Source organism: Salvelinus fontinalis, unplaced genomic scaffold (genome assembly GCF_029448725.1).
Source record: "Salvelinus fontinalis isolate EN_2023a unplaced genomic scaffold, ASM2944872v1 scaffold_0057, whole genome shotgun sequence".
Taxonomy (NCBI): Eukaryota; Metazoa; Chordata; class Actinopteri; order Salmoniformes; family Salmonidae; genus Salvelinus; species Salvelinus fontinalis.
The window spans coordinates 280,213-303,416 of NW_026600266.1; the positions used below are offsets into that span (position 1 = coordinate 280,213).

At 44.1% G+C, this 23,204-nt stretch overlaps 1 protein-coding gene across 2 annotated transcripts in view; it reads right to left on the minus strand.

Moving 5' to 3' along the window:
* Positions 1-22,777, minus strand: part of LOC129842626 (epsin-3-like) — a 71,844-nt gene extending 49,067 nt beyond the window's left edge. For both annotated transcript variants that reach the window (XM_055911246.1, XM_055911245.1), the window contains exons 1-6: positions 22,410-22,777; positions 12,359-13,351; positions 10,252-10,410; positions 9,923-10,006; positions 9,638-9,751; positions 9,029-9,206 (exon numbers count right to left, since the gene is read on the minus strand). In XM_055911246.1, the coding sequence (XP_055767221.1) occupies positions 9,029-9,206; positions 9,638-9,751; positions 9,923-10,006; positions 10,252-10,410; positions 12,359-12,427 (604 nt within the window). In that variant the 5' untranslated portion in view covers positions 12,428-13,351; positions 22,410-22,777. The remainder of the gene's footprint in view (positions 1-9,028; positions 9,207-9,637; positions 9,752-9,922; positions 10,007-10,251; positions 10,411-12,358; positions 13,352-22,409) is intronic.
* Between the last annotated feature and the right edge of the window lie 427 nt (positions 22,778-23,204).

Sequence of the window (23,204 nt, forward strand, 5' to 3'; positions counted from 1 at the left end):
ACCACAGCCATGTATAATACATGATGCCCAGTCCCAGCTAGCTAAACGTGACTACCACAGCCATGTATAATACATGATGCCCAGTCCCAGCTAGCTAAACGTGACTACCACAGCCATGTATAATACATGATGCCCAGTCCCAACTAGCTAAACGTGACTACCACAGCCATGTATAATACATGATGCCCAGTCCCAGCTAGCTAAACGTGACTACCACAGCCATGTATAATACATGATGCCCAGTCCCAGCTAGCTAAACGTGACTACCACAGTACAGCCATGTATAATACATGATGCCCAGTCCCAGCTAGCTAAACGTGACTACCACAGCCATGTATAATACATGATGCTCAGTCCCAGCTAGCTAAACGTGACTACCACAACCATGTATAATACATGATGCCCAGTCCCAGCTAGCTAAACGTGACTACCACAGCCATGTATAATACATGATGCCCAGTCCCAGTTAACTAAACGTGACTACCACAGCCATGTATAATACATGATGCCCAGTCCCAGCTAGCTAAACGTGACTACCACAGTACAGCCATGTATAATACATGATGCCCAGTCCCAGCTAGCTAAACGTGACTACCACAGCCATGTATAATACATGATGCCCAGTCCCAGCTAGCTAAACGTGACTACCACAGTACAGCCATGTATAATACATGATGCCCAGTCCCAACTAGCTAAACGTGACTACCACAGCCATGTATAATACATGATGCCCAGTCCCAGCTAGCTAAACGTGACTACCACAGTACAGGCATGTATAATACATGATGCCCAGTCCCAGCTAGCTAAACGTGACTACCACAGCCATGTATAATACATGATGCCCAGTCCCAGCTAGCTAAACGTGACTACCACAGCCATGTATAATACATGATGCCCAGTCCCAGCTAGCTAAACGTGACTACCACAGTACAGCCATGTATAATACATGATGCCCAGTCCCAGCTAACTAAACGTGACTACCACAGCCATGTATAATACATGATGCCCAGTCCCAGCTAGCTAAACGTGACTACCACAGCCATGTATAATACATGATGCCCAGTCCCAGCTAGCTAAACGTGACTACCACAGTACAGCCATGTATAATACATGATGCCCAGTCCCAGCTAGCTAAACATGACTACCACAGCCATGTATAATACATGATGCCCAGTCCCAGCTAGCTAAACGTGACTACCACAGTACAGCCATGTATAATACATGATGCCCAGTCCCAGCTAGCTAAACGTGACTACCACAGCCATGTATAATACATGATGCCCAGTCCCAGCTAGCTAAACGTGACTACCACAGTACAGCCATGTATAATACATGATGCCCAGTCCCAGCTAGCTAAACGTGACTACCACAGCCATGTATAATACATGATGCCCAGTCCCAGCTAGCTAAACGTGACTACCACAGCCATGTATAATACATGATGCCCAGTCCCAGCTAGCTAAACGTGACTACCACAGTACAGCCATGTATAATACATGATGCCCAGTCCCAGCTAGCTAAACGTGACTACCACAGCCATGTATAATACATGATGCCCAGTCCTAGCTAGCTAAACGTGACTACCACAGTACAGCCATGTATAATACATGATGCCCAGTCCCAGCTAGCTAAACGTGACTACTACAGCCATGTATAATACATGATGCCCAGTCCCAGCTAGCTAAACGTGAATACCACAGTACAGCCATGTATAATACATGATGCCCAGTCCCAGCTAGCTAAACGTGACTACCACAGCACAGCCATGTATAATACATGATGCCCAGTCCCAGCTAGCTAAACGTGACTACCACAGTACAGCCATGTATAATACATGATGCCCAGTCCCAACTAGCTAAACGTGACTACCACAGCCATGTATAATACATGATGCCCAGTCCCAGCTAGCTAAACGTGACTACCACAGTACAGGCATGTATAATACATGATGCCCAGTCCCAGCTAGCTAAACGTGACTACCACAGCCATGTATAATACATGATGCCCAGTCCCAGCTAGCTAAACGTGACTACCACAGCCATGTATAATACATGATGCCCAGTCCCAGCTAGCTAAACGTGACTACCACAGTACAGCCATGTATAATACATGATGCCCAGTCCCAGCTAACTAAACGTGACTACCACAGCCATGTATAATACATGATGCCCAGTCCCAGCTAGCTAAACGTGACTACCACAGCCATGTATAATACATGATGCCCAGTCCCAGCTAGCTAAACGTGACTACCACAGTACAGCCATGTATAATACATGATGCCCAGTCCCAGCTAGCTAAACATGACTACCACAGCCATGTATAATACATGATGCCCAGTCCCAGCTAGCTAAACGTGACTACCACAGTACAGCCATGTATAATACATGATGCCCAGTCCCAGCTAGCTAAACGTGACTACCACAGCCATGTATAATACATGGTGCCCAGTCCCAGCTAGCTAAACGTGACTACCACAGTACAGCCATGTATAATACATGATGCCCAGTCCCAGCTAGCTAAACGTATACAGAGAGCCATGATGAGACAGGGGAAAAAGGGTAGAGAGAGTGTGTTCCATGCTTTGTGTTTGCTGTTCAGCTGGAGTGAAAGAGAACAGGAGAATGTTAGGAATGCAGCTATAGAGAGCGTCTCTCTCAGACACACACACACACACACACACAATCACACACACAATCACACAATCACACACACACACACACACACACACACACACACACACACACACACACACACACACACACACACACACACACACACACACACACACACACACACACACAGCATAACCAAAACTAACAAACACTTTATGTAGGAATGGGGAATAACCAGGATGATACAATAGACAGAGATATGGAATGTTTCCCAAATGGCACCATATAGTGCACTACTTTTGACCAGAGCCCTATGGCCAATGGCACCCTATTCCCTATATAGTGCACTACTTTTGACCAGGGCCCTATTTCCTATATAGTGCACTACTTTTGACCAGGGCCCTATTCCCTATATAGTGCACTACTTTTGACCAGGGCCCTATTCCCTATATAGTGCACTACATTTGACCAGAGCCCTATTCCCTATATAGTGCACTACTTTAGACCAGAGCCCTATTCCCTATATAGTGCACTACTTTTGACCAGAGCCCTATTCCCTATATAGTGCACTACTTTTGACCAGGGCCCTATTCCCTATATAGTGCACTACTTTTGACCAGGGCCCTTAGGGAACAGGGTACCATTTGGGGCAAAGTTATTCATTGAGACTTGTCCAGGTCCTTATGTCCAGCTGCCTGTCACATGGACCAACAGGACAATAACTCCTACTTGAATAGGGCCTGTGAGGGACAATGACCATGGGTATACAACTATAGAAACACAATCTATTATGCCATCATTGACATGAATGGGAAGGTCTGTTCTATTGACTCTATTTCTGTGTACACAACCAGCCATCTCTACAATGAATCCAGATACTGCTGACGGAACGCTCTGTCTGTATCTCTGGAGAGCCTAGTAACTGACCTTTTAGTCCCTTTCTGATGACATAGACACACAGACACACTGACTGACTCGTTGATAAGATAAGAACAGTGTGTTCTTACTGAGTGTATATGTCATATGCCGTCTGTGTTCTAGAATAATCTACTGTATGTCATGGTCACAAGATAAGAACACGAAGAGCCAAAACATTCCAGTCCAAATCCCCTTGAGTCAGAAGGAAGAGGTTAGTGGTCACTGCACGACAGGGGAGGTAGAGACACCGATGTTTCCTCTACTGGGAGAAATACTCCCCAAAAAAGATTTAAAAAATTCAAGACAATATCTCAATCAATGTCCAACTTCTGTGCATTTACTAATAACATAAAGCTGGGAATCAATCTGGATGGGGAAAAAAATGCAAATATGACATGATATGTATATGACTGCCTGATATGTATATGACTGCCTGATATGTATATGACTGTCTGATATGTATTTGACTGCCTGATTTGGACATGACTGCCTGATATGGATATGACTGCCTGATTTGGACATGACTGCCTGATATGGATATGACTGCCTGATATAGATATGACTGCCTGATATGGATATGACTGTCTGATATGTATATGACTGCCTGATATGGATATGACTGCCTGATATGGATATGACTGCCTGATATGGATATGACTGCCTGATATGGATATGACTGTCTGATATGTATATGACTGCCTGATATGTATATGACTGTCTGATATGTATATGACTGCCTGCTATGTATTTGACTGCCTGATATGTATATGACTGTCTGATATGTATATGACTGTCTGATATGTATATGACTGTCTGATATGTATATGACTGCCTGATATGTATATGACTGCCTGATATGTATATGACTGCCTGATATGTATATGACTGTCTGATATGTATATGACTGTCTGATATGGATATGACTGTCTGATATGGATATGACTGCCTGATATGTATATGACTGTCTGATATGTATATGACTGCCTGATATGTATATGACTGTCTGATATGTATATGACTGCCTGTATATGACTGTCTGATATGTATATGACTGCCTGATATGTATATGACTGCCTGAGACTGAGGGACATCCCATGACCATTAATTCCCTGAAGTATTTACGTTATATATAAGTAATACACAGTGTAACCATCCTCCGTGTTGTTGTTTACTAGTAATACATAGTGTAACCATCCTCCGTGTTGTTGTTTACTAGTAATACATAGTGTAACTATCCCCTATGTTGTTGTTTACTAGTAATACATAGTGTAACCATCCCCTATGTTGTTGTTTACTAGTAATACATAGTGTAACCATCCATGTTGTTGTTTACCAGTAATACATAGTGTAACTATCCTCCATGTTGTTGTTTACTAGTAATACATAGTGTAACCATCCTCCGTGTTGTTGTTTACTAGTAATACATAGTGTAACCATCCATGTTGTTGTTTACTAGTAATACATAGTGTGACCATCCTCCGTGTTGTTGTTTACTAGTAATACATAGTGTAACCATCCTCCGTGTTGTTGTTTACTAGTAATACATAGTGTAGCCATCCATGTTGTTGTTTACTAGTAATACATAGTGTAACCATCCTCCGTGTTGTTGTTTACTAGTAATACATAGTGTAACCATCCTCCGTGTTTTTGTTTACTAGTAATACATAGTGTAACCATCCTCCGTGTTGTTGTTTACTAGTAATACATAGTGTAACCATCCTCCGTGTTGTTGTTTACTAGTAATACATAGTGTAACCATCCTCCGTATTGTTGTTTACTAGTAATACATAGTGTAACTATCCCCTATGTTGTTGTTTACTAGTAATACATAGTGTAACCATCCCCTATGTTGTTGTTTACTAGTAATACATAGTGTAACCATCCATGTTGTTGTTTACCAGTAATACATAGTGTAACTATCCTCCATGTTGTTGTTTACTAGTAATACATAGTGTAACCATCCTCCGTGTTTTTGTTTACTAGTAATACATAGTGTAACCATCCTCCGTGTTGTTGTTTACTAGTAATACATAGTGTAACCATCCATGTTGTTGTTTACTAGTAATACATAGTGTAACCATCCTCCGTGTTGTTGTTTACTAGTAATACATAGTGTAACCATCCATGTTGTTGTTTACTAGTAATACATAGTGTGACCATCCTCCGTGTTGTTGTTTACTAGTAATACATAGTGTAACCATCCTCCGTGTTGTTGTTTACTAGTAATACATAGTGTAGCCATCCATGTTGTTGTTTACTAGTAATACATAGTGTAACCATCCTCCGTGTTGTTGTTTACTAGTAATACATAGTGTAACCATCCATGTTGTTGTTTACTAGTAATACATAGTGTGACCATCCATGTTGTTGTTTACTAGTAATACACAGTGTAACCATCCTCCGTGTTGTTGTTTACTAGTAATACATAGTGTAGCCATCCATGTTGTTGTTTACTAGTAATACATAGTGTAACCATCCTCCGTGTTGTTGTTTACTAGTAATACACAGTGTAACCATCCTCCGTGTTGTTGTTTACTAGTAATACATAGTGTAACCATCCTCCGTGTTGTTGTTTACTAGTAATACACAGTGTAACCATCCTCCGTGTTGTTGTTTACTAGTAATACATAGTGTAACCATCCTCCGTGTTGTTGTTTACTAGTAATACATAGTGTAACCATCCTCCGTGTTGTTGTTTACTAGTAATACATAGTGTAACCATCCTCCATGTCCATGTTGTTGTTTATTTATTAGCCATTATTTCTTTTTTATAATCATATTTTTATTTAATTAAATGTATTGACCGAAGATTCCACAATACAACAGCAGTAGTGTTGTACCTGTATCCATGACTATATGCAGTACTATTATTACCACTGAAATTAACAGGATTTCATTATCATCACAGCATTGTATTTACTGAAACGCTGTACCACTATACTGCTTTGGTAATATCTACAAATTGTATTTCATGCCAATAAAGCAATCTGAATTGTGTTAGGCTATACACACACTAGGTTGTTTCCTGTGGTGTAAAGTACTACTTAAGTAGCTTTTGGGGGTATCTGTACTTTACTTTTCTGTTTATATTTTTTTTACAACTTTTACTCCACTACATTCCTAAAGAAAATAATGTACTTTTTACTCCATACATTTTCCCTGACACACAAATGTACTCGTTACATTTTGAATACTTAGCAGGACAGATAGCCTAGTGGTGAGAGCGTTGGACTAGTAACCGAAAGGTTGCAAGATCAAATCCTCGAGCTGACAAGGTAAAAATCTGTCGTTAACCCACTGTTCCTAGACTGTCATTGAAAATAAGAATTTGTTCTTAACTGACTTGCCTAGTAAAAAAAAAATATAAAATGGTCCAATTCTCACACTTATCAAGAGAACATCCCTTGTCATCCCTACTACCTCTGGTCTGGCGGACTCACTAAACACAAATGCTTTGTAAAAATATATCTGAAAGTTGGAGTGTGCCCCTTGCTATTTGTACATTAAAAAAATATATATATATATATTATAATAAATAAAAAATGTAAAAATGGTGCTGTCTGGTTTATTTAATATAAGGAATTTGAAATGATTCATACCTTTACTTTTGATACTTAGGTATATTTTAGCAATTACATTTACTTTTGATACTTAAGTATATTTAAAAACCAAATACTTTTACTCAAGTAGTATTTTACTGGGTGATTTTCACTTTTACTTGAGTCATTTTCTATTAAAAAGGTATCTTTACTTTTACTCCAATATGACAGTTGGGTACTTTATCCACCGCTGGTTGTTTCCTGTCTGATCATACTAACATGGAGTGTTTCATTAGCCAACTTACTGACTAGCTGTCAGTGCAGACCTGAGCAGAGCCAGACCACATCTCTCAACATGGATTCTCACTGAAGAACAGAATGGCTAATCTTATCAATGTTTCAGGCATTCTGGCCTTTATGCTTTCATTACATTCTGCCTCCATTATGTGTTCCACTGCCTCTTCAATGCTTCAGGGTGTGGGAACATGTTGGGCCTTTTAAAATGTATCCCCGCTATCAATCAAACTGTAATATACTGTCACTATCCGGCTACCACCTGGTACTCTACCCTGCACCTTAGAGACTGCTGTCCTATGTACATAGTCATTGAACACTGGCCACTTTAGTCATGTTTACATACTGTTTTACCCACTTCATAAACTGTATTCTAGTCAAGGCTCATCCTATATAACTACTGCTGTACACACCTTTTCTATTCATATACTGTCCATACACACCATTTATATAGAGTACCAGTCAAAAGTTTGGACACACCTATTCATTCAAGGGTTTTTCTATATTTTGACTATTTTCTACATGGTAGAATAACAGTGAAGACATTAAAACTATGAAATAACACATATGGAATCTTGTAGTAACCAAAACAGTGTTAAACAAATCAAAATATATTTTAAATATATATTATTCAAAGTAGCCACCCTTTTCCTTGATGACAGCTTTTCACATTCTTGGCATTCTCTCAACCATCTTCACCTGGAATGTTTTTTCAACAGTGTTGAAGGAGTTCCCACACATGCTTTTATATATATATAAAAACTGGGTGGTTCGAGCCCTGAATGCTGATTGGCTGAAAGGCGTGGTATATCATACCGTATCCACAGGTATGACAAAACATTTATTTTTAATGCTCTAATCACGTTGGTAACCAGTTTATAATAGCAATAAGGCACCTCTGGGTTTTGTGATATATGGCCAATATACCACGACTAAGGGCTGTATCCAGTAACTCCACGTTGTGTCGTGCATAAGAATACGATATTGGCCATATAACACAGCTCCTCAGGCCTTATTGCTTAAATATACAGTACCAGTCAAAAGTCTGGACACATATCAGTTAAGAATAGAACGTCATGTTTTGGTCACAAAGGAAAAAACACTTGCCTAGTTAGTTGGCTACAGCTGGATGTACCATTTCACCATACCCTGTAATCACTAGTTACTACTTCTAAACAAAATACCTTTTAGGGTGGATTCTTGTTGTTTGGTTTACTGTTTGAACAGTTGCTGAGATTATATTTGTTTATCAATGCAAAATAAGCTACTTTGATGAATAGCCTCTATACTGTATAGATCAGATCTAGGAGCCAAGCGACAACACTGCCCCATGGCTGCGGAAGGAATGATATGGCGTGTCTCAATTTTAAGGAAGTTAAAAAAATATATGTTGAATGCCTGAGCGTATTTACAAGGAGCCGCCCCTTTGTGACGAAAAACGACATTGCAACTCCGTAGACCGTGAAGTAAGCTTCAGGAGAATTAGGTTAAGGTTAGGAAAAGGATTAGGGTTAGCTGAAATGAAAAGAAATTGTCCCTGACCCGACTCAAACTTATCTAGCCACAACCTGGCCCGACCTCAGAACAGCCTTCGTTTGCAATAACGCGATTGCGTGCGTGCGTGCGTGCGTGCGTGTGTATTCCCAGTTGCATGGTACTACTCACAATTGAAAGAGGAATGGGACTCCCTGGACCGGCTGAAGTCATCCCCGTAGAGAGCAGTCATGCTGGGCTGGCTGGTACGGCGGCCTGGGTAGGGTGGAGGTAGAGAACCAGAGCCCATCCCTGACCCTGCGGCTGCTCCAGCCATCCTCTCCTTGGTCTTCAGGGCCAGGGTCCTCTCCTAGACAAATCGATAGCAGGGAATTTGTAGGGAATTTATTCATCACCGTGGGGACAATAACAGGATGGTTTCCTGGACACAGATTACGCCTAGACCGGGACGAAAAAGCCAGATCAATGGAGAAGTCCTGGATCAGGCATAATGTGTCTGGGAAAACACTCTTCATGTCCAACAGAAGTCCTGGATCAGGCATAATATGTCTGGGAAAACACTCTTCATGTCCAACAGAAGTCCTGGATCAGGCATAATATATCTGGGAAAACACTCTTCATGTCCAACAGAAGTCCTGGATCAGGCATAATATATCTGGGAAAACACTCTTCATGTCCAACAGAAGTCCTGGACCAGGCATAATGTGTCTGATGTCAAACAGAAGCAGACACACATAGTGTACAAAACCAAACCAACAGAATACATATACCATGTCATACCTGTTTCAGCCTCTCCTCATCCCTCATCAGGGCCACCAGCTGCTTGGCCTTCTCCCTAACATTCACCCCCTGGTCCCTGCCATCCCTGTCTGTGAACTGGAAGTCCCGTAGGGTCTAGAGAGGAGGAGGAGGAGGAGAAAGAGGAGGAAGTATACTTTATTATATATTTTTTGCAGATAGTTTTTTGGTTTCACCCTGCTGAGAAAGAACCCATTCAGAAGCCAGCTCAGTGCACTCCCAGACATTTTCTCCCGACAGACTCGGGATTCGAACCGTCAACCTAACCTGTATGGTGTAGACGTTCTCCCTGCACTGCTGCGCCACACGTTCCGAGCCTGTTTTGATCAGGTAGTCGAGTAGAGTCAGGGCCTAGCAGCAAAATAATAATCCACTTCACTTATACACAGCACATTTCAAACAGACACCACACAAATCTAACAGTAGATAAGAAGACATTAAGCGTTTTACAATAAAAACAGAATATGATGATAAAAAATGTTACAAAATACATAGGAACAGGATATTTAAAGAATGAAGGAATACTAACAATTGTAAGTTGTAAATATGATAGAGAAAACAGTTAGTTTCCAAAGCCAGAAGAGGTGAATGTTGACCTTGTAGACGTGTCTCCAGTTCTTCCCGCTGTCGTTGAGGCGTTTCCAGATCATGCCCATGACCTCAGTGAACGCCACCACGTTGAAGGTCAGGTCAGCGATCTCTGACATCAGAGAGGAGGGGGGGCCCCACGGGTCGTTGGAGGTCGCCTCGCGGACCTTAATATAATAATACGAATACATATTTACTTTGAAAAAATATAATTCAGGCCCGGGATTCAATCCGATCTCATTTTGTCAGCTCTGCGCCATTTAAAGAGTAATTTCTGAATGAGCCGAGATATGCAGCATTCACCGTGAATGAGCTCACCGAAACGTTCCCTTTAAAATCACCAACAAAGCACGATCGGTTTGAATCCCAGCCCAAGATAAATTATAAACTTCAATATATAAGAATGATTTATGATGGCTCTTTTCTCAGACCCAAAGAAGCTTTACTAGATATACAGTTGAAGTCGGAAGTTTACATACACTTATGTTGGAGTCATTAAAACTTGTTTTTCAACCACTCCACAAATTTCTTGTTAACAAACTATAGTTTTGGCAAGTCGGTTAGGACATCTACTTTGTGCGTGACACAAGTAATTTTTTCCAACAATTGTTTACAGATTATTTCACTGTATCACAATTCCAGTGGGTCAGAAGTTTACATACACTAAGTTGACTGTGCCTTTAAACAGCTTGGATAATTCCAGAAAATGATGTCATGGCTTTAGAAGCTTCTGATAGGCTAATTGACATAATTTGAGTCAATTGGAGGTGTACCTGTGGATGTATTTCAAGGCCTACCTTCAAACTCAGTGTCTCTTTGCTTGACATCATGGGAAAATCAAAAGATATCAGCCAAGACATCAGAAAAAAGATTGTAGACCTTCACAAGTCTGGTTCATCCTTGGGAGCAATTTCCAAACGCCTGAAGGTACCATGTTCATCTGTACAAACAATAGTACGCAGTATAAACACCATGGGACCACGCAGCCGTCATACCGCTCAGGAAGGAGACGCGTTCTGTCTCCTAGAGATGAATGTACCTTGGTGCGAAAAGTGCAAATCAATTCCAGAACAACAGCAAAGGACCTTGTGAAGATGCTGGAGGAAACAGGTACAAAAGTATCTATATTCACAGTAAAACGAGTCCTATATCAACATAAGCTGAAAGGCCGCTCAGAAAGGAAGAAGCCACTGCTCCAAAACCGCCATAAAAAAACAGACTACGGTTTGCAACTGCACATGGGGACAAAGATCGTACTTTTTGGATTAATGTTCTCTGGTCTGATGAAACAAAAATAGAACTGTTTGGCCATAATGACCATCTTGTGTTTGGAGGAAAAGGGGAAAGGGGGATTCTTGCAAGCCGAAGAACACCATCCCAACCGTGAAGCACGGGGGTGGATCATGATGTGCGAGTGCATTGCTGCAGGAGGGACTGGTGCACTTCACAAAATAGATGGCATCATGAGGACGGAAAATGATGTGGATATATTGAAGCAACATCTCAAGACATCAGTCAGGAAGATAAAGCTTGATGGGTCTTCCAAATGGACAATGACCCCAAGCATACTTCCAAAGTTTTGGCAAAATGGCTTAAGGACAACAAAGTCAAGGTATTGGAGTGGCCATCACAAAGCCCTGACCTCAATCCTAATTTGTGGGCAAAACTGAAAAAGCATGTGCGAGCAAGGAGGCCTGCAAACCTGACTCAGTTACACCAGCTCTGTCAGGAGGAATGGGACAAAATTCAACCAACTTATTGTGGGAAGCTTGTGGAAGGCTACCCGAAATGTTTGACCCAGGTTTAACAATTTAAAGGCAATGCTACCAAATAATAATTGAGTGTATGTAAACTTCTGACCCACTGGGAATGTGATGAAAGAAATAAAACTTGAAATAAATCACTCTCTACTAATATTCTGACATTTCACATTCTTAAAGTAAAGTGGTGATCCTAACTGACCTAATACAGGGAATTTGTACTAGGATTAAATGTCAGGAATTGTGAAAAACTGAGTTTAAATGTTTTTGGCTAAGGTGTATGTCAACTTCCGACTTCAACTGTAGGTAACCATACAAATGTTTAGTAGCATCAACAGCAAGCACAACAACAAACCTTGATCTCTGCCTCTGAGTATTGGTTGACCATGTTCTTCACCTGGCGACGGAGAGATGATGTCTGCATGGTGATTGGTCAGTGTTTCACAGGTGTTAAGAAGTGGGTAATGGATTCATACAGTGGTCCCGCCCACTAGCTTTCTTCTCACAGGTAGAGTTAAGGAGGGGGGAGTCTTTAACTGTGATGGGGGAGGGAGGTAGGAGGGGAGGAGCTCAGTAGAGTTAAGGAGGGGGAGTCTAACTGTGATGGAGGAGGGAGGTAGGAGGGGAGGTCAGCAGAGGGGAGGGGGAGCAGGAGGGGGAGTCTTTAACTGGGATGGAGGAGGGAGGTAGAAGGGGAGGAGCTCAGTAGAGTTAATATGGGGGAGTCTTTAACTGGGATGGAGGAGGGAGGTAGGAGGGGAGGAGCTCAGTAGAGTTAAGGAGGGGGAGTCTAACTGGGATGGAGGAGGGAGGTAGGAGGGGAGGAGGTCAGTAGAGTTAATATGGGGGAGTCTTTAACTGGGATGGAGGAGGGAGGTAGGAGGGGAGGAGCTCAGTAGAGTTAAGGAGGGGGAGTCTTTAACTGGGATGGAGGAGGGAGGTAGGAGGGGAGGAGCTCAGTAGAGTTAAGGAGGGGGAGTCTAACTGGGATGGAGGAGGGAGGTAGGAGGGGAGGAGGTCAGTAGAGTTAAGGAGGGGGAGTCTTTAACTGGGATGGAGGAGGGAGGTAGGAGGGGAGGAGCTCAGTAGAGTTAAGGAGGGGGAGTCTAACTGGGATGGAGGAGGGAGGTAGGAGGGGAGGAGGTCAGTAGAGTTAAGGAGGGGGAGTCTTTAACTGTGATGGAGGAGGGAGGTAGGAGGGGAGGAGCTCAGTAGAGTTAAGGAGGGGGAGTCTTTAACTGGGATGGAGGAGGGAGGTAGGAGGGGAGGAGCTCAGTAGAGTTAAGCAGGGGGAGGAGATGAGATGAGGTCCTCTAGATGAGCTCAGTGACGCCCAGAGTGTGTGTTCCTGGTCAGGAAGAGAACATCACAGTTAGACTGACATACAGATGCACACTGTAATATCAGTGACCAGTAGACCAGGGCTGTGTCCCTAATGCACCCTATTCCCTATATAGTGCACCCCATTAGACCAGGGACCAAATGGCACCCTATTCCCTATATAGTGCACTACTTTAGACCAGGACCCATAGGGTAGTAGTGGTGCTCTAAGTAGTGTACTAGGGAATAGGGCGCCTTTTGGGACAAGAGAGAAAGAGAAAGAGACATGGTGGCACCTGACCACAAACAGAGAGAGATGACTATAGACGATCTACCGTCCCTCTCTGTCCAGTTAGCCATTTCAGAATCATGAAGGACAAAAGGACTTTTTTTGTTTTTACAGGAATACAAATATTAGTTTTGAGGAGGGGGACTTAACCGTGAGGACACAGCCCTTTATAGCGCACTACTTTTGACCAGAGCCTATAAGGGGATAGGGTGCATTTTGGGACTTATATTGAGATAATTAAATCCTACACACTGCCATTGTCAGTATCACTTGTTTGTAAAGCTTACAGCCTTCGTCAAAGCTTTTGCTTTCATTTTGAGGGTGTAAAAATAACCACTAACTGATTATTTTTAGTCTATAGTCATAGGCATTTTCTTCTTTGAAAGTTTTGTCATCGCAACAGACAGGGAGGAGCCCACCCCCTGCTTGTTTTTCTAACAGGATTCCATCATCACCATGGCAGCAGAGCAGAAAAGCGGCTTGGGCACCTAAGGTGAGAGTTACTAAACAGCTACGGACAAACCTGTTACACTACTGTAATAGGAAACGGTTGTGAATGTACCTGTTGCACTACTGTATAAGAAAGTTTAGGGCCAACCTGTCTGCACACACATACCTGTCCCAGACCTGACGAAGATCCTTATAGGATAGAAGCGTTGTCCATTTATAATCATACATGTTGGAGAAATTCACTGTGCGGGACTACTTTCCTTTTACAAGATTGTTTCATCCCAGCAGCACTCCACGAAAAGTGATGTGACTTTAACTACATACACTCTGGTAAAAAATGATGCACTCTCTTCTGTGTCCAGTCTTTTAGAAGAAACACCGGGTATAGAATAGTACAACAACAGAACAGCCCAGATCTGGACTACAACAAACTACTTAATGTTACCAGCATGTTGCCAGGGCCCTGAGTCAGCCCAAATCTGGACTACAACAAACGACTTAATGTTACCAGCATGCTGCCAGGGCCCTGAGTCAGCCCAGATCTGGACTACAACAAACTACTTAATGTTACCAGCATGCTGCCAGGGCCCTGAGTCAGCCCAGATCTGGACTACAACAAACGACTTAATGTTACCAGCATGCTGCCAGGGCCCTGAGTCAGCCCAGATCTGGACTACAACAAACGACTTAATGTTACCAGCATGCTGCCAGGGCCCTGAGTCAGCCCAGATCTGGACTACAACAAACTACTTAATGTTACCAGCATGCTGCCAGGGCCCTGAGTCAGCCCAGATCTGGACTACAACAAACTACTTAATGTTACCAGCATGCTGCCAGGGCCCTGAGTCAGCCCAGATCTGGACTACAACAAACTACTTAATGTTACCAGCATGCTGCCAGGGCCCTGAGTCAGCCCAGATCTGGACTACAACAAACTACTTAATGTTACCAGCATGCTGCCAGGGCCCTGAGTCAGCCCAGATCTGGACTACAACAAACGACTTAATGTTACCAGCATGCTGCCAGGGCCCTGAGTCAGCCCAGATCTGGACTACAACAAACGACTTAATGTTACCAGCATGCTGCCAGGGCCCTGAGTCAGCCCAGATCTGGACTACAACAAACGACTTAATGTTACCAGCATGCTGCCAGGGCCCTGAGTCAGCCCAGATCTGGACTACAACAAACGACTTAATGTTACCAGCATGCTGCCAGGGCCCTGAGTCAGCCCAGATCTGGACTACAACAAACGACTTAATGTTACCAGCATGCTGCCAGGGCCCTGAGTCAGCCAAAACACCACCATCATGCCAGTAACTTTCCTCTCATAATTCAGCAGTACCTATTAAACAAAGTGTTTAGAGCAAGCAGACTGAGGATCTATCCTCTAACTCAGTCAGAAGTTGACCTGGTCGTACGTCTCCATGTCTGAAACTTCTAGAGGCTTTAGGATTGAAGGCTGGTTAATAAGTGAATGGTATACTATATATACAAAAGTATGTGGACCCTTCAAATTTGTGGATTCGGCTATAACATCCACACCCGTTGCTGACAGGTGTATAAAATTGTGCACACCACCATCTCCATAGACAAACAGCCCGGCCCATACTGAAGAGCTCAGTGACCCTTCAGTTGCCATCCTATGACACCGTACTGAAGAGCTCAGTGACCCTTCAGTTGCCATCCTATGACACCGTCATAGGATACCACCTTTCCAACAAGTCAGTTTGTCAAATTTCTACCTTGCTAGAGCTGCCCCAGTCAACTATAAGTGCTGTTATTGTGAAGTGGAAACGTCTAGGAGCTACAACAGATCAGCTGTGAAGTGGTAGGCCACACAAGCTGTGTGCTGAAGCACGTAGCGCGTAAAAATGGTCTGTCCTCGTTTGCAACACTCACTACCGAGTTCCAAACTGCCTCTGGAAGCAATGTCAACACAAGAACTGTTCGTTGGGAGCTTCATGAAATGGGTTTCCATGGCCGGGCAGCCACACACAGGCTTAAGATCACCATGCGCAATGCCAAGCGTCTGCTGGAGTGGTGTAAAGCTCGCCGCCATTGGACTCTGGAGCAGTGGAAACACGTTCCCTGGAAGTGATGAATCACTCCTCACCATCTGGCAAGCCGACAGATGAATCTGGGTTTGGCTGATGCCAGGAGAGCGCTAGCTGCCCTAATGCATAGTTCCAACAGTAAGAAGGAATAATGGTCTGGGGCTGTTTTTCATGGTTCGGGCCCTTCAGTTCCAATGAAGGGAAATCTTATTGCTACAGCATACAATAACATTCTAGACGATTCTGTGCTTCAAACTTTGTGGCAACAGTTTGAGGAAGGCCCTTTCTTGTTTCAGCGTACACAAAGTGAGGTCCATGCAGAAATGGTTTGTTGAGATCAGGATTAATCGCCCAACATCAGTGCCCGACCCCACTAATGCTCTTGTGGCTGAATGGAAGCAAGTCCCCGCAGAAATGTTCCATCATCTAGTGGAAAGCCTTCCCAGAAGAGTTGAGGCTGTTATAGCAGCAAAGTGGGGAACAACTCCATATTAAGGCCCATGATTTTGGAATGAGATGTTCGACGAGTAGGTGTCCACATTCTGTTGGTCATGTAGTGTAAATGGTGTGTTTTAGAAGCAGTGCTATTGACTTGTATCGATCCAGCTGAAGCCCTCTTGAATGTATCCATCCAGCTGAAGCCCTCTTGAATGTATCCATCCAGCTGAAGCCCTCTTGAATGTATCCATCCAGCTGAAGCCCTCTTGAATGTATCCATCCAGATGAAACCCTCTTGAATGTATCCATCCAGCTGAAGCCCTCTTGAATGTATCCATCCAGCTGAAGCCCTCTTGAATGTATCCATCCAGCTGAAGCCCTCTTGAATGTATCCATCCAGCTGAAGCCCTCTTGAATGTATCCATCCAGCTGAAGCCCTCTTGAATGTATCCATCCAGCTGAAGCCCTCTTGAATGTATCCATCCAGATGAAACCCTCTTGAATGTATCCATCCAGCTGAAGCCCTCTTGAATGTATCCATCCAGCTGAAGCCCTCTTGAATGTATCCATCCAGCTGAAGCCCTCTTGAATGTATCCATCCAGCTGAAGCCCTCTTGAATGTATCCATCCAGCTGAAGCCCTCTTGAATGTATCCATCCAGCTGAAGCCCTCTTGAATGTATCCATCCAGCTGAAGCCCTCTTGAATGTATCCATCCAGCTGAAGCCCTCTTGAATGTATCCATCCAGCTGAAGCCCTCTTGAATGTATCCATCCAGCTGAAGCCCTCTTGAATGTATTGAAAATGTGATTTAATAATCTGGCCCCATTATCAAAGTCCCAGAGAAAAGTAGTGCTTCGTTGCAAAACCTGGTTTTTGACAAGACTGGTATATAGATTATATATATTTACTACTAATAAACCCTAATAAACCCCCTAATAACCCCCCCCCCTAATAACCCCCCAATAACCCCCCAATAAACCCCTTAATAAACCCCTAATAACCTCCTAATAACCCCCCAATAACCCCCCAATAAACCCCCTAATAAACCCCCTAATAAACCCCTAATAACCCCCCAATAAACCCACAATAAACCCCTAATAAACCCCCTAATAAACCCATAATAAACCCATAATAACCCCCCAATAAACCCCTAATAAACCCCTCATAACCCCCTAATAAACCCCCCAATAAACCCCTCATAACCCCCTAATAACCCCTAATAAACCCATAATAACCCTCCAATAAGCCCATAATAAACCCCCAATAACCCCCCAATAAACCCCTAATAACCCCCCAATAAACCCCTAATAACCCCCCAATAAACCCCTTATAAATAATTTATAAAGTCCACCTTCATGTAAAATGTTACCTAGATAAAACAAGTCTATTCACCAATACATAGATGACAAAATGATCACACAATTAAGACAACAGGAACATTGACATTAACAATTATTCAGCACAATGTCAAGTAACTCATCTTGGAACTCAGAGTCACATTCTCATGTGAACGCTGGCCTCCGGCCTGCTAATGTTACGAGTGTTAGGAGAGAGATTACAGGTAACTGACTAGAATAAGATTGTGACTCAGTAGGTGTACCTAGCCTCCATTGCTGTGATATAAGGCCATATGGCTATAACTGCACAGTAACATCAGTGTCATAGTCCTGGTTGGAAATAGACTGGTGGCTGATGAAAACAGCCATGGATGCTTCCTGTACGGTCAGATTACCACTACCACTATCTCCAGTGGTCCTTCCACATCCAGACCAGACACAACCCCACTACCACTATCTCCAGTGGTCCTTCCACATCCAGACCAGACACAACCCCACTACCACTATCTCCAGTGGTCCTTCCACATCCAGACCAGACACAACCCCACTACCACTATCTCCAGTGCTCCTTCCACATCCAGACCAGACACAACCCCACTACCACTATCTCCAGTGGTCCTAACCACATCCAGACCAGACACAACCCCACTACCACTATCTCCAGTGGTCCTTCCACATCCAGGCCAGACACAACCCCACTACCACTATCTCCAGTGGTCCTTCCACATCCAGGCCAGACACAACCCCACTACCACTATCTCCAGTGGTCCTTCCACATCCAGGCCAGACACAACCCCACTACCACTATCTCCAGTGGTCCTTCCACATCCAGACCAGACACAACCCCACTACCACTATCTCCAGTGGTCCTTCCACATCCAGACCAGACACAACCCCACTACCACTATCTCCAGTGGTCCTTCCACATCCAGACCAGACACAACCCCACTACCACTATCTCCAGTGGTCCTTCCACATCCAGGCCAGACACAACCCCACTACCACTATCTCCAGTGGTCCTTCCACATCCAGGCCAGACACAACCCCACTACCACTATCTCCAGTGGTCCTTCCACATCCAGGCCAGACACAACCCCACTACCACTATCTCCAGTGGTCCTTCCACATCCAGGCCAGACACAACCCCACTACCACTATCTCCAGTGGTCCTTCCACATCCAGGCCAGACACAACCCCACTACCACTATCTCTAGTGGTCCTTCCACATCCAGGCCAGACACAACCCCACTACCACTATCTCCAGTGGTCCTTCCACATCCAGGCCAGACACAACCCCACTACCACTATCTCCAGTGGTACTTCCACATCCAGACCAGACACAACCCCACTACCACTATCTCCAGTGGTCCTTCCACATCCAGACCAGACACAACCCCACTTTGACAAGGGGATAGGGGAAAGGGGTCATTTTGACAAGGGCCCATAGGGGACAGGGGTTGTTTTGACTAGGGACTATAGGGGATAGGGGTGGTTTTGACAAGGGCCTATAAGGGATAGGGGTTGTTTTGACAAGGGCCTATAGAGATAGGGGTTGTTTTGACAAGGGCCTATAAGGGATAGGGCTGGTTTTGACAAGAGCCTATAGGAGATAGGGGACTTTCTGTACAAGGCCTCAGTCACCAGGCAGGTTAATGTTCAGCTCCTAGCTACGTTTTGTATTTGGCTTCATTTCCTCCCTCTACCATCTACCGGCCCTGGGACAACACTGATGTATTCCTGGCATTCCTGTGTTGGAGTCTGTACAGGAAATAGCTATAAAAATGGTCAAGTTAGAGAGCCCTGTGCGCTGCAGGAGAGAGTGGAGTTGGGAATAGATGGAGGGTGTGTGTGTGTGTGTGTGTGTGTGTGTGTGTGTGTGTGTGTGTGTGTGTGTGTGTGTGTGTGTGTGTGTGTGTGTGTGTGTGTGTGTGTGTGTGTGTGTGTGTGTGTGTGTGTGATCATTACATTGGTCCATAGTGATCAATCCCCTATTTAACAGAAAAATATATATAATATTATCCTGTAGTTTATTAAATGATTCTGAAGCTAGGACCTAGCCTGGTCCCAGATCTGTTTTCTCCTTCCGTAGCCTGGCCCCAGATCTGTTGTCTCCTTCTATAGCCTGGCCCCAGATCTGTTGTCTCCTTCTTTAGCCTGGTCCCAGATCTGTTGTCTCCTTCTATAGCCTGGCCCCAGATCTGTTGTCTCCTTCTTTAGCCTGGTCCCAGGTCTGTTGTCTCCTATTGCCTGGTCCCAGCTGCACCACTCAGGCTAGGTCCTATCTGCACCACTCAGGCTAGGTCCTAGCTGCACCACTCAGGCTAGGTCCTAGCTGCACCACTCAGGCTAGGTCCTAGCTGCACCACTCAGGCTAGGTCCTAGCTGCACCACTCAGGCTAGGTCCTAGCTGCACCACTCAGGCTAGGTCCTAACTGCACCACTCAGGCTAGGTCCTAGCTGCAGCACTCAGGTTAGGTCCTAGCTGCACCACTCAGGCTAGGTCCTAGCTGCACCACTCAGGCTAGGTCCTAGCTGCACCACTCAGGCTAGGTCCTAGCTGCACCACTCAGGCTAGGTCCTAGCTGCACCACTCAGGCTAGGTCCTAGCTGCACCACTCAGGCTAGGTCCTAACTGCACCACTCAGGCTAGGTCCTAACTGCACCACTCAGGCTAGGTCCTAGCTGCAGCACTCAGGCTAGGTCCTAGCTGCACCACTCAGGCTAGGTCCTAACTGCACCACTCAGGCTAGGTCCTAACTGCACCACTCAGGCTAGGTCCTAACTGCACCACTCAGGCTAGGTCCTAACTGCACCACTCAGGCTAGGTCCTAACTGCACCACTCAGGCTAGGTCCTAACTGCACCACTCAGGCTAGGTCCTCTGTTTTCTATCTAAATTAGGAATGGGTTCTATATCCTTTCTCCTTCCTCACTCCATCCATAATGCAGGCTTGAGGATAGAACTACACTCCTGTGTACCTTACAGCATATTCACCTTGACATGCGGTACCATCTCCTTCTCTCATTCAGTCAGTGGGTCAAAAAGAAACACTGGGCAGCTCTCTCACACACACACACACACACACACACACACACACACACACACACACACACACACACACACACACACACACACACACACACACACACACACACACACACACACACACAAACAGGGCTGGTCTGACAAACCAACACTCCACTCTGACCCTGAAGACAAACTCATCAAATCAAAACAACACAAATATAAGAGGACACTGAAAGGGGCAATCCGTAGTTGAAACAATAACAAAGCATAGTCCTCGTCACTGTTTCAGTAAAAACCTGAGGGACGGGGCTGGAGAAATGTAACCAATCTCATATTCATAGACAGAGCTATGGATGCAAGGACTGACCATCCATGATACAATTATAGTTTTAACAATGTTTTGAGGCTACACAGTGTTTGTTTACATTTACTTTGTTTGCAAACACTGGAGTAAAACCAGTTTATATTTAGGGTTCTGATGGGGTACCACAGTTGAACTAAGCTCCTGAGGAATTTATAAGTTATATTCTTCAATAATCAATGGGTACATATTATTCATTTATTAGTCTGATGTAGAAACTGCAGATTTCCCCTTTATTATATGTCGTCTCTAAGAGGACATAATGATTCCCTTATACAACTGAGAGACCATGACCTAGCCCTTGATTAAACATAACTCCAACCCTGCATGAGCACAAGTACAAGTTATAAATGATGTATGACTGAGCATGAAGACGTGTTATAGGCCTATTCTTGATTTAGGCTCAAAGGCCTGCAAGTGTAGACGGCACTGGTGGGTAGGGACCTGTAAATCTCTGGGTTGGACACAGGTAGACCTACGTGAGACTGTGTAATGCAGGTGGAATCGTGGTTTCATTTGAATGTTTAAAACCTTAGAAAGAGGCCCACAAATAATTTCTGACAATAGTCCATCTCTGGATTGATTTCAGAATTGGCTACGTCGTAAAGAATCTTCAGAGACCTTGCTGAAGTTTGTTACATTGTAACGAATGAGTAGGCTATCGGCCACATGCCTACAATAGCCTGCATTACTTAACATCAAAGGTGTGTCAGATTTAAGCAATCGGGGATAGTTTTCTTGTTCATGTTCTGCTATCCTTACTGTTGACAAGTGTCTGCCCAACCTAGCACCTGGGTCTACCGTTTTAACAAGCTTGTAGCTATATCCTAGATTAATTGCCCTGTCCAAGGTATCCGTTTCGCCCTCGGAGTTTAGGTATAAACTGGGGCAATGAACCCACATCATGCAGCACATTGCGTCAGATAGGACAGAGCAGGGCCCGGTTTCCCAAAACAGTAGTGCAGAACAGAGCAGCGAGCCCAACCAGGCAGGCACAGAGCACAACAGTGACTCAGCTATCGGTGCTAACAGTTAAATACTAAACCGACCAAACGAACCGCTCAAACAAACCGAAAATCACGTCTACCAAACCACTGGGCAGTTTCCCGAACCCCCTTTCCTTCTTACCTCTTGCATCGCGCTTCATTGGCGTCCCAACTTCGGGAACCTTTCAAAAGAAATACCTCCTCTCCTCAACATGTTTCCGAGCTCCTGTTTCGAATGAAACAGAAATCGTTGAAAAGGGTACTAAAAGCCACAAAAGAAAAAGGATCTCCAGAGCAGATCAAGGTTTTTGTCCGGAAGAAATGTTCCGAATATTATTGTTCTCGGTGCAGGTGTCTTTGAAATTCTATCTGGTGTCCGGTAGAAAAGTTTATTGTGTGTGCATAAGACTGAACACACAAACACATGAGCGCGGTCCTCGCAGATGGCAAAGAAACCCCCTGAGCACACACAGTAAAATGGAACGACAGAGGGAGAGAGAGGTAGAATAGGGAGGGGTGCGTTGTGCCTGCGGAGTCAGGCTTTAACCCGTTGTATCCCGGGTGGTAAGCAACTTCATTCTCTCTCTCTCGCAATCCAATTTATTTGTCAATTTGAGGGGCTTTATTGGCATGGGAAACATAATGTTTACATTGCCAAAGCAAGTAAAATAGATAAACAAAAGTGAAATAAACAATAATACATGTACAGTATACATTACACTCACAAAAGTTCCAAAAGAATAAAGACATCTCTCTCTCCTTCTCTCTCTATTCTCTCCAGTCAGAGGCCAAATGACCTGTCACAGACCAGTGTTGTGGGGACACTTTCCCATACAGGGTGTCAGACACAGCTCTTGGTCTGTTTGGGGAGTACTTTAACAAATGGTCATTCATTTCTCATCATACAGATATATACTGGTGTGGTACTGCACTATTG